The following is an 18,745-nucleotide window of genomic DNA, read 5'->3' as shown; positions in this document are numbered from 1 at the left end:
TCTATCTATCTATCTATCTATCTGTCTATCTATCTATCTATGTATATATCTTTGTATCCATCTACCATCTCTCTATTATCTATCTATCATCTATCTATCATCTATCTATCTATTTATCTATCATCTAGCCATCATCTAGTTATCATCCTTCTATATATCTACCTATCTATCTCCATATATCTGTATATTTACCATATTTAAACTGTATCATCTATATCTATTTACTCTACTGGAATTTTGCAAATAAAGTGACAAGAAAATACTGCTGCAAAATAAGGGATTCATGTCTATGGGATTCATCTTTGTTGGACATTTCAAAGGAACACAAAACTAAGCATATCTACAAACTAAGCTACAAACAAGTAATTTTTCTCCTGCTATTCATTTAAGATAAATAATTTAGATACTAATTTCACTAAACATTGGTGTTTTAATGAATTGAATATCTATTGATATAACAACTTTATTTAAAATGGGCAACAAATAATTGTAAAAACTGATGTTTCTTATAACTGTATGAACACTGGATTCACCCGGGAAATTTTAGAATATGATAGCATGAAGGTTTTAAACCTAAAGATTATGATTTAATTCCTCATGGGGATGACCTGATTTTCAAAATTAAAAAAAATAACTTCAGATGATTCTGAATGACCAATATATGAAAATTTTTGATGTAGTTCATTTTTCTGCACAACTAGAAGTGTTTTAACTTCATGAGTTCATGAAACTACAAACTGAATCGTCAGCAATGGAAATAATTTTTCTCATAAAACAAATCCAGATACAATATCAAGTGGAATTTTGTGGCTATGGTATCAATTATCAATTATGATAGAGGAAGGAATATTGAAGTAAGAGTATATTTTCTTTTAAATTGAAACAAATTGACATTTTTCTAGTTGTCAAGACAACAATGATTGATGAAACTCTTGGAGACAGTTATTTTTAGCAGAAATGGTATTTACTGGAGAATGTCTTACTGTCTAATTCTCAGAATGATTAAAGTTCAGAGTGGAGACTTTGCAGAGCCACACTCACCTTGGCATAGATACAGCTGTCGTTGAGTCTCTGCAGAGAGCAATTCTTGTCACACAGAGGGCACATGAAGACTTCAGTGGCCTTACAAATTTCTTGGCTTGAGAAATCAAAGAAAAAAAAGGAACCCCCGCCTTAGTCCCTACAGCACCAATGTAGACAGGAACAGGGGAGAAACAGTGGGGAGCAATAAGGACAGGTTTAGATTTTGGCTTTGAATTGAGTATGTGCGGATACCTGTGATATATTTGTCTTCGCTTATTTAATTTTAGAAAATCCTGTCAAAACACTATAATAATAATAATAGATCATACCTTAACTTATATGTTACTTTATTCTAAGTGTCTCTACACTTTTTGATGATCTTCCATGGCATGCAGAATAATCAACTGAAGAGTTCACCAACCTCAGAGGAGTAGAATAGCCAGAGTTGGAATCAAACCTGAGCATTCTGCCTTCCCTGGGCAAAGGTTATAAAATGTATAACCCACACTGCAGTATGTAACTTGGTGTAGAACCTTCTCTAGGAAATGAAATACTAATTGGTGTGTGTGTGTGTGTGTGTGTGTGTGTGTGTGTGTGTGGTATTTTTGACACTATCATGATAATATAATAGTCTATATATCAATATAATAGATAATATAATATAATATAAATGTACTTTCAATTAGGATATAGCTTTGTGGCATCTATCCTTTCCATTTCATGCCCACGGCCTTAAATATTTCAACATATATTATAGATAGCTGGGTGATAGGAGTAAGGAGTCACTAACAACTTCTGGAAAGTCTTATTAGCTCAGGGCTCATAGCCACCTATTTTTTAGGATGTTTTGTGCCTTTATCTGCCACCCATGGCTACTCTCCATTTTGTATCTCCCTGGTAAGATTTCTTTAACTAACTCTGCTTTGCAAAAATTAAAAGGATTTTAAAGGCTTTAGAAAATATGCTTTGAAATACAAATGTTAATTTTAATTTAATAAGTAATGCAGGAAGATTTGTTGTTTTAAAAGTATATGTTCAAAGCATAAAAATACATGTGTATTTCAAGTGTGAGATGTTTATCACTTCCATACAAAGTGAAGAGTAAACAGTAAGCAATGATACAATATCACAATGACACACGGTGATTCACAGGGAGGATGATGGACTCACACGCTTAACAGCCTTGTCTTCAATCTTAGGTAATGGGAATTCTCTGTTTGGCACAGGAAACATGCACATGCTCAACTTAAGCTCAAGGTCAAAGAGCTAGAAAGAGGTACTTCTGGGACATAAACTTGGGTTTTGCTGATTGTAGATCTAGTTTTCCATTGACTGTGACATATTTTAAACTAGCACAAGCTCATTTATGAAGAATATGTGTATCTATAAGGATTAATAATTAATGATCAATGATGATGGAATGCATATTATGCAGCACAACACTTTCATTTTCCTAAGAACTAAGATATATGAAGTAGGTGGAAATGGTAAAACCCTCGTGTTTAAAGCCTTAAAGAAACAGAACACTTAGCTCTTAGCAATCTACTGATTTTTAGGGAATAGGAAGAATTTTCATACATCCCATTTTATAAAATGGGCTAAAAATAACCCATTTGCATTCCACAGATGTCCCACAATTTATTATTCATTGGAATCTCATACAAAGTATAGGTTATAGGCTTGGTTTGCTTATAGCACAGCATCCTTTCAACCTAGTAAATGCCCAAGCAGAAGCCTTTGTTGTCATATCACCTTGTCTTGACTCCAAGTCATTAAGAGAATCTTAGCTTATTGTCATCATTCAATTCACTGTCAGTTGCTCAAAGCTTGTTCTGATACATAGTTTAGAAATAGTAAATGCTTCTTTGTTTTTCTTATTTTCTTCTTCTTATTTTATTGCTTCTCCAAGAATGCATGATACCTGTGCAAGGCCAAGCCAGATAAACTCCAACATGGATGAAGGAAGTGGGTAAGAAGTCTCAGTCCCAGCTGAGGATCTACTGACAACTGATACCTGATGGGAGGGAGAGTCAATTTTCTTTAGGGCTGTGACACCTGGTAGGTTGGTCTGTCTCCCAGAGATAGATTCATACCCAAGAGAATTTGAGGAACACAGATTACACCTAACAGACCTTTTAAAAAGAAAACAGAGTACATGAAGTGTGGTGATAGGGTAAAAGTGGATATGAAGGAGGGGGCTTGAACACGTTCAAAGTATTTTTAATGCATAAGACAAGGCTTATTTAGCCCAGGCTGGTCTTAACCTCCTACATAACCTGAGGCTGGCCTCAGACTCCTAATCCTGCTTCCCTTACTTCCTAAGAGCTAGGATTATAGATGTGTGCCACATGCCTTAAAGAACAATTATTTATTTATTTATTTATTTATTATTTTATTTCTCTTTCTTCTTTCATGCTTTCATTCTTTATTTATTGTGTGTATGTGGGTGTGTGTGTCTGTGTGTGTGTCTGTGTGTGTGTGTGTGTGTGTGTGCATGTGTGTAGATGTGTACCTGCCAAAAGGTACACATGCAGTTCAGAGGAAAATTTGAAGGACTTGGTTCTCTCTTTCCACCATGTGGGTCCTAGGAACCAAAATCAGGTTTTCAAGTTTGGCTGTAAGTGCTTTTACACACTGAGCCATCTTACAGGTTCTGAAAAATTTATTTTGATAATGTTTTCCCATGAAATAAGGGAATTGAGTATCACAAGTTTCTTTTACTTTATTTAGCCACTAGAGGGAGAGAGTGATTCTGACATGAAATTTGTTAATTCCTTTTGCAGAATTTGGCAATCTAAGCTACGACTGTCCTTGCAGCTTTCTTCAGGTTTATATCTATGCTAATGCCTATTAAGGGCTTATTTCAGAAATAACCATTGCTATCAATTAAAGAAGGCGCTTATGTGCACTGAGCACAGACGTTTGGATCTACTCCTCTAGTGGACCAATTTATCTGCTCCTTATCCCCCTGTGGCCTCATTGAGTAAATCTCCTATCTTTCCTTTGCACTATTACCTCTGTCGTTAATTGGTGTATTGGTTATGATTGGTTATAATATGATTGGTTATAATCTTGCCCTGCTTGGGATGCCAGTGTCCAGGCTTTAACCGTAACAATTGCTGTGATGCTCCCATGTTCATTACTTCACTGAAATATTTTTTTAAATTGCCAAAAAATATTGAAACAAAGTATCTATGCCATCATTAATATATAAGGAAAAATTGTATGTGTGTTGAATGCAATAATACTTGGCCTTAAAGAAGGAATTCTTCTGACTAAGACAGCATGGATGGTCTAGAATACATTTTGCATAGTGAAATAATCCAGTCACAGAAAGGAACATGCCCTCCTATTTCATGATATGATGTATCTAACACAGTCCATACTATCCAACAAAAGAGAGAACATATTTGTAGTTGTCAGAAGCAGTGGAAAGGGAGTGGTGAACAGGGAGTTGGTGTTCAAGGGTACAGTTTCCCTTACACACAGTAAATAAGTGAGTTGTAGAGATCTTTATGGCCCTATGCTTATAATGCCTTTGGCACTTAAAATATGTTAAGAGGATAGGTCTAGTTTTAAATATTTGCACCACAATACTTTTTACAAAATGAATTAGATAGAGGCTTGAAATTTAGCTAATTTCTTAGCAGATAGAGTCTGAACAAGTCACTTACTTCTTTAAAGATGAATTTATCTGCCTCCACATAAAGTTATGGAATGCTAGTTAAGTGATACTGGTAATTTACCCAGCATGCAACTGGCACTGATGAATGGATGAAGCTTTCATTGCTAAGAATAGCAAGAAATATTCGGGAGGCTCGTTAAGCAATATTTGTGAAGCTGGTCAATACTGAGGTGGGTACACTTTTTGTGTGGGATCTGTTGCCAAAGAGGCAAGAAGGAGCTAGAAAATTGTGACTTCAGCTCTTTGAACTCATCCTGAAACTCAGAACCCTGAGAAACAGGCCACATATACTTGCTTATTCCGTCTTAATTGCGACATATCCTCTCCAAAACACAGGTATGAGCACTTCGGGTTACATAGGGCTATTGCACTCACATGAACACACATTATCTAAATCTTTAATGTTGTTTCTTCCCATAATTAACTGCAGGACAATTAGCAAGTATAATTGCAGCTGGGTTGGCCATATCCTGTAGAACCATAGTAAATAAATTCATATCTCCAGTATTTTAACATTTCACTACTTTGTAACAAACAAAAAAGAGCTTAATAAAATACAAATTTTCAGAATCAACACAAAAAACCTACTCTCTTCCCTGTCTTCCCACCAAGATAACACCTAGGACTCAACCTCATCCTGGTCTGGCACCTTGAATGGAAAATTTCAGTGCAAATTCTGAAACTCAAGATATTCAGTGCTGATTACTTTGGTTTAGAATAGAAAGTCTGACAGAATCTTAATTATAGTGTGACAGCAGTAGCAGTAATATAGTACCAGCAAGCATACAAGAAAATAGGTTGCTAATACTTCTAAAACATTTCTTACAGCAAGGGTGAAAGAATATGTATTTCAAACAAAAAGAGGCTAAATCCCTCCACTAGTACATAATCAGTGGGAACAGTAAATCTATTACATTTCGTTTATTTTAAACTTTATTGGGATGTGGAGGAACATCTGTATCTCATGATAAAAAAGTATCAAAATGACATTTCAACAGTGCTTCTGTCCTACTTTAAAAAGTTAAAAAGGGTAAACAATTAAATTGCACTATAGTTATTTACTACCATTGTTCGTAGGCATTTGCCCACTCAGAATGTGGGTCAAATATTTCTTATAAGTCTTTTCATAGCTTACCTTACTTGACTTTCATTCATTGTAATTAATCCATAGAAGAAAACACACAAGCCAACAACTGCTGCAGGAATCAGCATTCCAGTGTACCATCCCAGCCAAGCAAAGTACAATCCAATCTTCTCACCAAAGTACAGCCTGCATGAGAAAGCAAACCTTCAGAATGCACTGGTGTTAGATGCTTGGCTTGACCAACACTAGCTACTTGCCAGCAATACTAGGGTATCTTATAATCGTGGTTGTTAATGAATTCATAAAGGTGAAGATGTTTACTAATAAATATTCTCATTATAGGGACATTATGGGGCAATTTATGAACTGTATCTATTTCTGTTCCAAATTTCTTAATAACAGGTTTTATGACTCAGTCCCTGCATTTCTCCAACCTAGTAGCATCCTTTTCGTCTCTATATAAAGAGCTATGCTAAACCTTGTCGCTTTTTTGAGGATTAGAAATAAAAGGCCTATCTCCTCTCTAGGTAAATTCCAAGCTCAGAGTAGCTGGCACCCCTGCCACACACCTGAGCTACACAATCTGCACGATTACATCTCATTTTCCTCAGCCAAGCTCTAGTCTGCAGTGTCTGAATCACACAACTCTTCCCTTGATTAACACTGGTCTCTAACTTTGGAATCCTTAAAAGTAAAAAAATTACCATCTCCCACTAACTGATATTTGTCCTTCACGTCATAAAGCTTCTTCTTCCGGGTACCTTCCCTGACTCCCTCTTCCATTCTTCTTGGGTATCTTGCTCATCCATGCCCTAAAGTTCCCTCTTTTATGATACCTTATAACAACTCTCCTTCACTCCTCAACTCCTCTTCATTTCCATAACATTTTAAGCTGCTTGAGGTAGACCTGCATATTGCATCACTAGCAGCCACTACTGGAAAATTATCAGAAACTAAGAATAAATATACTTTATCATCCTTCAGCTGGTGAACATGGTTTCTGTGGAGTGGCAGATGAATGAGGCAGTTTCTAAGATCTATTTCCTTCTTCCTTTATACTCCACTGTCAGTTTCTACAGTCATATAATTTATGAAGCTCTAGTAAAAATACTTTTAAATTCCCTGATCTTCCTACTACTGCTCAGTCTCCATCATATAAAATGGGTTAGTTAACAAAATCTATTTTTCCCTTGTTAAGTTTCTAAAGATTGATGCTTCACAAGTCATGTGGGAATAATGCATTGAGTAGTGATTATTGCTGAAAAGAACATTCGTTTGTCAGTTTTCATGAACAGTTCTTTCTGAAAATCTGAAAATCATTCCCTTTATTATTTATTTTCTGTATCATGACAATTAATACACATGTTTCATCAGGTGAAGATATGAAGTCATCCTCTATTACATATCACTTGTCTGTGTTTTCCTTCTATTTCTTTCTCCTAGACACTTGTCTATTCATTTCTTATACAATGATAAGTTCCTACTTGAAACACAAGCTTATTATAGTACCTTAAATCCCTCAGTGGGATGAAACAGGGCTTTTAGAACATTTTGCAAACAATGGGTTATCTTTGCAATAATGTCAACATGGACTACAGGGACTCATTATAAACAGTATTATATTAATGTGTTAAGCATGCTTTCTTGAAGGTTAAGATAAGCAGTATTATTAGGACAGGGTTTAATTACCTAAGACAAAGCCGATCTCATTCTGTTTCAGGAGAGAGAAAAGCTAGCTACAAAGAAAGACTGCAAAAAATGACCTTCTCCTGAGACACTTTTGTGCAAAATTTTCTATAATACCTAATTCTTCCTTAGAGCTAGATCTAACAAACTGGAGCAGAGCAAGAGAAAAAGAACTGGTAACTATGGCTGCAATCCCCCCCTGCAGTCGCAGCAATTCTCTTTGTGTTGGTTTTATTTGAAGTGCCCTGTGTGGCATTTCATTTGATGATTTGTTCTGCTGCTGAAGTAACTTCTGTCATAAAGTAAACATTCAAATCTACTGCTTTAAAAATAATCATATAATTAGACACATTTTAAAAAATTAAATTCACTTAATGCCCCTTGTTAAAATTGTTTCAAATGCCACACCACCGTTTCTGTATGTGGGTTTTACGGCTGAATAGCTTTGAAAGCTGCTCCTTTTGATTTCAACTTTTTCTTTGAAAAATTTGAGTAAAACTAATTATGTCTTAGCTATTAAATGTTTGAATTCAAATTTAAAATGGGAAAACAAGACAAACATATCTCCAGAAACGATGTTTATTTTATGTTTACTTAAAAAAAAACCCATGAATTCCCAGGTCTGTAGCTTTCAAGCCCTATTAAGGAATTTCCTTACTGAGCGTGTGAATGCACGTTTTGTCTGTGGGGATCCCACCAGTCATGATCTAGCTGTATCAGAAGAACTCAACTGTTGTACATCCTTCTCTCACTATAGAAAGGAAGGTAAGCAAAGACCCATCTCTGCAAAACTGTCTGGTCTGAAGTGCAACTTAATTACAGATGATGAAAAGGCCTGAAAACTCATGCCTTGCACAAAATTTTATGCATAAGGTTATACAGTTTAATCTTTAGGTTTCAATATTTCAATTTTTATTACAAGTTCCTGGACTGTTATAGCTATTGAAATATAAGTTAAATTCTTTTATTACACAACCTTCTTGGTAGGCCCATCATGACACAGCACTGCTTAGTCACTTAATGGCAACTTTGTAATAAAAACATAGCCTTCTCTGTGAACAAGGAATAGTAGCTGGATAACCCTGTCAGTAATAGATACCAATATTTGTTAAAAAATATAGTTATTTTACTGAATTCTCTTCAAAGTATCCCTTCAGTGCTCTGTTTACTGCTTGTTTAAATTGCCTGAAGCAGCAACGGCAATGTTGCCTATAGATTTAAAACAGCTATTGACACTGAAATGCTATTTGAAAATCAGTCTTTCTGTGAGCACATCTTGCTCACTGTAGTCTATGCATATATATCCAAAACAATACACTTACCTTCATAAATTAGAATCAGGGAATTTGTTAAGACTGACAGATAAGAATCAAAATATCTTGATTCTAGATATACTCAAGAACATTTGGAATTGAAATGATTTAGTCTTTGAATATATCTTTTGTACCTCCAAGTGCACACGCCACCAGTTTTCTTTCTCCCATGTGCACACAAGTGTCACCTCTGTGGATTAGCTAGCAACTCCATTATTTCTATGCTCTTTCAGAGAATCTCGCTGGTATTGAGATACCAGCTAAGCTGGCTTCCTTTCTCTTGGGCCATGATTTTCCGCCACTGACTTCTTCCTCAGGTCACAGTTACAGGCACTTCCTTTCATGGCTAGTCATCTGTAAGCTCTGGAAATTTGTTCCACTTCTTGGCCTTTTAGAGTAAGATTCAGAAACTGCTTTCCCTGAGCATGTCACTATTTGTTGACTTCCATGACACTAGTAAACACTTCTGAATATAATTTCTTTTTTTACTGAATTCCCTTCATGTATGCATTCGGTGTTTTGTTTCCTGCTAAACCACTGACTGTATAGTTACAAGCAATTCCTCATATTTATAGTCTATAGGCAAATGAAAATAATGCATAGAGTTTAATAATATGAATGTTTCTTTTTAGTCTATAAATATTTATAATTAGGTAGAGAATTAAGATATATACTTCACACTTTTAATAATAAATGCAGTTGAGAGCAATTCTCCAATAGAATGTATTTCCTGGAATAGAGTGGAGAAAGCAACTTTTTGGAAGATAAAAGCAGCAAATCCTCTGCATCATTATATTATATACTCACAAATTCAACTGTCTCCAGGTCAAAAATGCAATGAAGGCTGTATAGTTCTGTCTGTATGAAATATGCTTAAACTGTATACTATTTTTCTTATCATTATTTCATAAATAATACAGTATATCAACTATTTATATGACATTCACACTGTATTAAGTGTTACGTAATTTCTAGAGATGATTTTTAAATCTATATTGAAGTGATGCATAGGCTCTATGGAAACAGTACAACACTGTACATAAGGAATTTAGGCATCACAGACAGTATTAATTGTAGTATTTGAAAGGGGATTCTGTGACAATCCTCTGTGAATACTGAGTGATGACTTCACAGGCACAGATGCTGTGTTGGCTATTTTCCTCTATGCGCTCATCCTATTTTTGGCATGTTTTGGTTTCTTCACAGAGCAATTGATTGTTCAGGTTATATTGTCAATGCTTATGGTGAATTTAGGCAAGGGGATACTGGAAGACTTGAAGGTAGGAAGAAGAGATAGCCCAATCATTTTACTCCTCTTGGTGTTCCCCAGGGCCTTGAACCTGGGCTACGACATTATGTATTTGATGCCATATCCCCTTTGTGTTCAGGGGTTTCAGTCACGTTCCACAGTTACTAATCTCTGGTTGACTTCAAAGGCATTTTCATTGCTCTCTCATTCTCTGTACAACAACTTCCCTGCATTAAGCTCCTTCTGCTGAGAAATCATGCAGTGATTTCTTTCTTCCAAATTTTTTTTCCTAACTGAAAAAATGTTGGTCAGAAATAATTTCAGGTCTTAGAAAATAACAATATTTATTACCATTCCATCCAAAGTACCTGATTAAATCCAGAGGCTGATGCTTATACCACATTCCCCAGCGTGCCCAACGCTCATATAAAAGATGTCTGTTGTTCTGAGGTCCATGGGTTTGGATGGGCAGGCTACTCTTGTAGGCTCCCTGAGAGAGATACAATAACATGGAATAGAAACTGCTCTTTAACTGCTTTGAACTGAATAAGAACTAGTTAATCTCTAACAAGATAATTTAGACAGTTACTGAAAATATCTGAGATTGTAAACTAAACTTATCATTGGAACAATGTAGTAGATGCCTTTTTCCCTGGAAATATTATGAAAGTTCCATGAAAATCATTCCTTAAATTATCTTTCAAACAATTTAAGCAGATTTTATTAAAGTAAACTAGACTTTAGTTTTCACTGTTTGGAACTCAAGTTTTGTTAAATAAAAAATTCAATATCAATAACAGAAATTGTTATAATCTTGAACTGAAAAACTGAGAGTATCCTTTGGCTTCAAGAAGTGATCTAATCTTGAAAAGTTTTATTTATAGATCATATGGAAGTAAATGTTCATTTTAAAAGTATGAGACCTTAATATCTAACCCACTCATGCTTTAGAGCTCAGTGTCCTGAAAACTTACTTTAGACATTGTAATATTTAAGCATTTGAAACACTATATCTTCCGTATTTTTAATATGGGTTTCATATGGTTGAGTTCCCCAACAACCATGTCTCAAAGTTCTGATGAAGTTTTCTTGACATTTTGAACTCTGGTTTTCAGGTGCCTCAAAGTCTCAGGGAGATAAACGTGGATACCATCTCCGGCTCTTTAATATAGAAAAAAGGAGGGGCGGATAGGGAAGGGCAAGCACATTTGTGCAGTCCCAGAGCCCCCTCTCTAATGTAGCCTAAGCATTTAAAGTCTAATCATTAGAAACCAAGGAAAGGAAAGCAAAGATCTAGATTTTTAAAAAATTTTTTATGTGTATGAGTGTTATGCCTGCAGGTAGGTAAGTGCACATATGTTATGCAATGCCCACAGAGGACAGAAGAGGCTGTCAGATCACCTGGAACTGGAGTTACGGACAGTTGCTAGCTGCCATGTGGGTGCTGGGATTCGAACCTGGGTCTTCTGCCAGAAAAGTAGGTTTTCCTAACCACTTAGCCATCTCCCCAGCCCAAGACCTAGATTTTTTTTTAAAGCACAGAACATTCAATGGAGAAAGGTAAGCTTGCTTGTGAAACTAGACTGGCTATCTGCCATGGGATTGCATGTGGGTAGGAGTATCAAAGTTACAGCTTTCTTCAGTCACTGAAGAAGGAAGTCATACATTTTAAAGTAGCTATCAAACTATATTAGAGAATACTATTGACTAAGTTTTCCTCTTAGATAATTTGCTGTTCTTCCCTGAGCTAATAGAAATTAAATTCAATAGGAAATTCCTGCGCTCCTGAACTGTCTGGCTACTATGTTTCACCAATATTGCAGCAGTACTGTTTTCTAGTCTCTGTTTACTTGTGCCATATGTTAACATTTCAAATAATCACAAATGAGAAAGGCTATCATTAGCAATGCAGTCATGGCAGATACTGAATTTTGCCAAATGAACTATCAGTGCACAGGCTAATTATAGAGAGAAAATTACTATACCTAAGAGAATAAACCAAAACTTCCTTTACTAAAATGACTCTTAGATGTACTGCTCTGATTACTTCAATATGATATTTGACATCGTACTTGATTTATCTCAGCTATGTTTCTTTATATCTAAAGTGAGAATAATATTAAGCTCCTCTGTGTTGTCAGAATCATGGGCAAACAGGCATGTTGGCTGAGCATATGAAACCCAAGAGTACACTGCTCATGATTATTATTCTTTTCCTAATTCTACTGAAAATGGACACTTCAAAAAGATTATATGCTTTTGAAGATGACTTTCTGTGCTCAAAACTGTGCATTTGACACTTAATCTTTCTGTAATTTCATTACATATGTTTAAATAATTATTTTATTGCTGTTAGCCACACAGGGTTGTTCCAAGGATGAAATGAGAGATAGTCCATTTCCACAATTTTCATTATTAAAGTCTTTAATATTTTAGATTAAACTAATTATTAAATACTTCACTCTTTAAAATAAGACATTTAACCCTGTGACACAGTATAAATACTATTAAATACATTTTATCAATTATTAGTCATATAGGACTGCAAATTTATCACATCTGATCCTTTTAACTTGCTGTCTTAATTAATAAATCAGAGTAATTATTTTTGAAAGTCCAGAAGTGAAACTTCCAGTTTATTTTAAATATGAAGCAAGATGTTAAAAAGAAGTCAAGAGTAGAGTGAGAGGTAAAAATGAGCAAGACAGAGTCAAGTGTTGTTTCAGTTAGACAGGGCCCTACACAGTTTAGAGTAGAAATTCCTTTTAAAATTGGTAGTGAGGTAATAATCTGGCAGGGAATGGAGTAAGTAATAGATTGGGATTTTTTTTGTATGCTTATTTCAAATTTTCTGGTATTCTGAAGTAGTAGATACAGCAAGGGACATGCTGCTTGTAGTGGTTTGCATTTCATTCAGGTTCAAGCATAAGACATTTTGCTGGAGCAGAGCTCTACAGCTAGGATGTTTAAGCCCCACCCATGACTGCTGCTGGGGAGCTGGGGTGCCTTTCATGGGGCAAATTACTAAAGTGTTTTGGAGTTGAAGAATCATTGTGCAACAGGGAGATAATAACTGGTCTCAGGTACAGGAGCACTTGTCCTGGGTGTGGGCACCCAGCTCAAGAGAATAAGATGGGTCGGGCAATGAGCATGAAAACATTTTACTTTTTCAAACAGAAATATCTTTCAAAATTACCTCATGTGGGGGAAATGCTGCTATATAGGAGCCATTATTTATAAGCTTACGGATACCTAGAAAGAGAAAAAAAATGTGTGAGTCAAATCAATGAAGAATTTCCTCTAAAGAATATACATATTCATGGAACAAGGACTTCTCAAAAAATTTAAAGTCATTCAAATGACATCTACAGCCACATTACCTATAAGGACAGAACTTTTGAGAAAGAGACTAATATTCAGCTAGGTTGTATCCACACAACATTGGGAAATGGAGATTCATAAGATATCAACACAGACTTTCATTTTGCCATATCATATCATGATATGCAGGACATTTTTAATACTATTTGTGATCAAATAAACTAGGAACAACTTTTTTTTTTCTCCTTGGAAAACAAAAAAGATTAGACAAAGAAGAAAACTTCTCTGCTCCCAGAATCTGACTCAAAGGATTACTGTATTTAGAAGTGTGTTTTTATCATAAGTCAAAGGGACATAAATAGTATGCTGCACTCAAACTTGTCATCTCAGAGAGGGTACAGTATAATACAGTGGTCAGCATAAGCCCTGAGAAAATCCCTTCTGGAGACGAACCTTTGTTGCAATATTATTTATTAATATGGATGAAAGAATTAGAAATATTTACACATTTGAAACAAGGACACCTTTATCATGATACAAAGACAATTATATTAGGGGGTTAGTAAGTAGTTTAATGACTGCTTATCAGAGAATGTTATGTAGCTATTTGCAATACTATTTTCATATGGTACATATGGGCTATGAAAACAGTGAATTTTTCAAAAGAACAACACATATACATATATATTTATATAATACATATCTGTGTCTTTTAAGTAATGTATTTTACCATTTTAAGTATAAATTTGTAACTGAAAAATTGAATAATCTTATTTTACTTTTAACACTTGTATTTATTATATATGTTGCACAGAGTATAATACCTTTATAACCATTTAAAATGTCACTGTGTTTTAAAGTCTACATAAGCAAAAGTTCTATGATGTAGGTATATTTTCAGCTCATATTCTGGATTTATTTATTTATTTATATATTGTTTCTTTAGAAAATTCCTGATTGAAGTCATTGTTTCAGTCTAAGGTAACATTTTGATTGCTTAGTGATAAATTAAAGTATTAGTCAGAAGTAAAACAGACTCTGAAGTTTCCTCTGTTTAAAGTGGCCAACACGAAACATAGTTCATTTTACTTGTATTGTGCTCCATCATAGCACAAGTCAGGAGGGAGAGAAAAAAGTGTCCAATGGTGGTCATGTTTTAATTTCAAAGACTTTAGAACAATTGGCTAATGCCTGGTTTCTTCAATGTTGCATATTTCAGGTTGACAATTGAAAAGCTTATTTGTGACCTGTTGTTTCAGTTTTTTATGTAAGCTTTATTGATTTTTCTCAGGGGAATCCTTGGAAATTTTTGTTATTATACATAGAGTAAACTGCCAAACCTGCAAACAACACATACATTTAGTAAATTAAAATAAACGACTATTTAATATTACAGAACAATCTCTGTTAGAGTTCTTACACATTGGTCTGCACTTTTCTCACTTTTGAGGTATGTATATTAAAGAAATGAAATTATATTAGACATTTCATAATCTTTTTTTCTTTACTGATGGTCATGAATATCTTTCAAAGTCCAATATGGGAGAGTGATTACTTTTTAACTTCTGAGTAGAAAATCTCTTTTGTAAGCCATGTAACATAAACATACATAATGCAACATACATATGTATATACATATATATACATATATGTAAGATTTTGCAGATAATGTGCCCTTAATTTATGTTAAAGAAGAGTGAATAGATATAATACACTTTAATAGATATGCATCTCTAAACTTGTGTCTATATACTTACTTTTGCTCAGTGTGGACATTTTTGGTATTTCTGAATGTATTCTATTTTTAAGCCATACTAAACCACTTTCTGTGCAGATTTTCATTAAAAATATAATTGTTTTGTCTGCTTGAGTTTGCATAGGTCATGAGCATGCTGACACCATTGATGTAGATTCATATGAGCAAGGTCCCTGGGAGCTTGTAAAACTCTATTCTCATATGGTCATGGACCTCCTCTCTGGCTCTTACAGTCTTCTGGCCCCTCTTCCAAAATGGTCCCTGAGCCCTGGGTGGGTAGAGATTAATATAGTCCTGTCCAAGCCCTAATCTTAGTCAAAGAATTATTGGCAGGTGATTACTTCTGGGTGAGGAAGAGCACATCATTTTAAAGGGAGCGACTTTAGCTAGGCTTGATCTCCAGTGGATGAACTTGCACTGATGGATGTCTGGGGACACTAACTTGACATGATAGGCTTTAACACAATTGACAGAATGTATGAACTCCAGTGGGGTGGGGGGGCTATGGGAGGATGTCAGTCAGGAAAGGGGTATAAAGATTATTAAGATTGATTAAGAACTTATGTATGAAAAGCACAAAATTTCAATAAAAGGAAAAATATGTAACTGTTATATAAATTTCAAGAAATAAAATATGTCTTATAAAGTTGTACATTTTATATTTTGAAACATTTAACCAAAGGGCATCATTTTTTTTATGAAAGATAGTATAAAATATTTCTAGACTTTGTGTTTGATGTGTTAAGCATTCATATTTAATGAATGAAAGCACAATTTTAGTTGTTATACAGCAATATCTGTGCAGATAACTTTGATCTACTTTATCCCCATTTATAAATAATGTTCTTACCCACTTTTGACATCCCATTTTCATATTTTGTTCGCTCCAGCATGTGATAAACTATCCTGCTTCTGGTAGCATTGCTGAAAAACGTGTCCTTATTGTTTATCATGAAGCTGTTAAGAATAAGGTATTGGTTTTAATCTTCAAAGCCAAACAGAAAATATAGTCAGATTTATAAATTTGTGGAGAATCATCCATCTGTACCTACCATTAAAGCTAATGCATGTGAAGAGAGGAGGTTCTCCCCTCTGAAAGAAAATCAATAAAGCCAGAATTCACAGAGAAAATGAAGAGAATGATCAAAACTTCATGTTAGTATATTAAGTTTATGAGAAGGTCTTGTCTCAATGTCTTCAAAGGGTTTGCTGACATGGACTAAGGAGAAATGTATTATTTACTGGCAGAGGCAAATTTTGTACTACCTCAAGCAATGTAACTCCAAATGAACTGCATTAAAAACTGATGTCATCCCCCATGCCACCCTTTCTAATCCAGCTTATTTTGTTTGCAGAACCTAGTGATGAATGATAGTTCTCCTTTTCCCTTGATATGCTATATTGTCCTCTTGTGGGAGCAGCAGCAAAAAGAAATCCCATGAGATAAATGAACTGAAATGCTAAAGTGTGATTCAAGCTGAGAGAATGAATCAGTTTCAGTGTTTACCATGCATCATACTGGGAGACTCAAAACTGTGGAGTGAGCTGGATCTCACTGGATTTGAGACACGTCCTGCCTTTTAGCTCTGTGAACAATGAGCCATCATTTTGCCAGGCATCTCATTTCTGAGTATGAGCTCTTCTCTGATCCTTGCTTCCTCTTCACCCTCCTCCATACCCCGCAAGCATTTACAAGCTAATCAGCTTGCCTACTGAACCACCTCTCTCCCCTCAGTGTCAACGCTCATTTCCTGAATTGTCAGAAGATTGCCTCACTAACTTACCACTCAGCTCACCACGGACTTCTGAAACTGTTCAGATCTTTAGAGTATCTCCTACCTTCATTATGGCGTCACCTCTCTATTAGAAGCAGAATTAGACTTACTTTCCTTCGAGTCTACAAACTACCCCAGTCTTGTTTCTAAAGCTCTGATTTCCTGTATCTGATTATCTGTGAAATTGCAGATCTATCATCACCTTAAATACTCCTAACCCCAATTTCTTTACATCTGTGTTTTGTTCCCTCTTTAATGACTTCCTTCTTTCTCCAGATCATCTATAAATTGAAATTCCTAAGAAGGCTTTGCTCTTTTATAAAAGTCTTCCCAGATTCTCTCTTTTCATTTCTTCTGTGAAACTTGTGTTTTTCTCAGTCTACTTGCTTGCTATTCAGTCTTATGGTTTTTTTTTTAGTCAGTCCATCTCTCCATTTTATTAGACTGTGAATTCCTCAGTATCTCAGATTAAATGTGTTTTTTATATTCAAATATATTCAATTCAGAGCCCTGGTAATTATAAGCAGCAGAAAGAATGTTCATCAATCGGATGTTTTAGATTTTTTTCACCTTGAAATTGTGTCAGCATACGTGATCAACTAGTTCTAATGCAGATAAATTCATTTTTAGTATGAGGTTATGTTATGAAGGAATGAAACAGATGATCTAATCAAATAAATTTAAAAAGTAAATAAACTAATAAATAAGAAAATTCTAAATTGTTTCTCTGAAGAAAAATGAGATCATATAATAAGTAGCACAGGGAGGACAGGGGTAACGGACAATGAGCAGAATTTTCAGACAAATTTTTTCTTGAAGTGTGCTGCTTTAACGAGGGAATAAAGATAAGAAAGAAAATATCCTGCAAAAACCTGTGGGCCGAATGAATCAGCCAAAGAAACAGGAGCAAGGCTCAGCCAGAACTACACTTGAGCACCTGACTCACAGACTGTGGCTCAGACAGGAGGAAGTAGTGGTGGGAAAATATTAGAAGATGGAATGAGAGCGTTGCCTGGGAACAATAGCATGACTGCCTCACAGGAAATCATCACAAACTGACTTTTGTGGTGCTAAGTACAAATTGGAGACACTTTGGAAGGTCTAACCTAAGTCAGAGGTTTTGATGACCTGATTGATGTTTTTCAAAGATTAAGCTGATTATTTGTGTTTTCGAAGAGGGACTTTTTGTTGTTGTTGTTTGGTCTGGTTTGGTTTGGTTTGATTTGGTGCAGTACAGACCTTTTAAGGTCCTATGGAAGCACCCCTGAGCTATGACCTACCTATAGGCACTGAAGTCCTTTGGGTTCTGCTTCCCCTCGTCTCTCCAGAGCTGTGATTAGAAAGGAAGCTTCTAGATATATTTCCAAGATTAACTTATAGAATAAATAGGATATTTTGAAGAGGAATAATTCATGTTAATTTCTGGCTGTACAGATTTGTTGGTCTGGAATTCCACTAATTTCCAGTATGGCAGAATAGAAGTTAATCCACAATGGTGTAGGTGTGCTCTACAGCCTTGTCCCTGTATTACACTGCATATTTCTATATCGTATGTTTGTCCTAGTTTATTTAATTTGACAATTGCATTCTTGTCTATAACATTTAAATAGGAGTGCTTTGAAGGCTGAAGGAAGACAATGTGCCATAATTCCCCTTATAATTCAACTGGTGGAATGCAGAATCTGACAAACATTCTTTAATGAAAGCAGGTAGGTAGGAAGAGAGAGAAAGGAAGAGGAGAGAATGAGAGATAAGAGAGTGAGTCATGTAACAGCCCCTGGGAAATTCTCATTCTCTGTAGTTTAATAAGACTAAAACGAATGCATGCAATTATATAACATAGTATTTCAATG

General features: G+C 35.2%; 1 protein-coding gene across 1 annotated transcript in view; it reads right to left on the bottom strand.

Annotated features, from left to right (window-relative positions):
* The window catches only part of Ano3 (anoctamin 3), a 279,126-nt gene that overhangs the window by 88,242 nt on the left and 172,139 nt on the right, over positions 1-18,745 (bottom strand). Inside the window, exons 9-13 of the mRNA XM_008841730.1 lie at positions 15,968-16,074; positions 13,237-13,292; positions 10,409-10,530; positions 5,844-5,978; positions 1,042-1,138 (exon numbers count right to left, since the gene is read on the bottom strand). Of these exons, the coding sequence (XP_008839952.1) occupies positions 1,042-1,138; positions 5,844-5,978; positions 10,409-10,530; positions 13,237-13,292; positions 15,968-16,074 (517 nt within the window). The remainder of the gene's footprint in view (positions 1-1,041; positions 1,139-5,843; positions 5,979-10,408; positions 10,531-13,236; positions 13,293-15,967; positions 16,075-18,745) is intronic.

Source organism: Nannospalax galili, unplaced genomic scaffold (genome assembly GCF_000622305.1).
Source record: "Nannospalax galili isolate Female #2095 unplaced genomic scaffold, S.galili_v1.0 scaffold481, whole genome shotgun sequence".
NCBI classification, from domain to species: domain Eukaryota; kingdom Metazoa; phylum Chordata; class Mammalia; order Rodentia; family Spalacidae; genus Nannospalax; species Nannospalax galili.
This window is presented reverse-complemented; position numbering and strand designations above follow the sequence as displayed.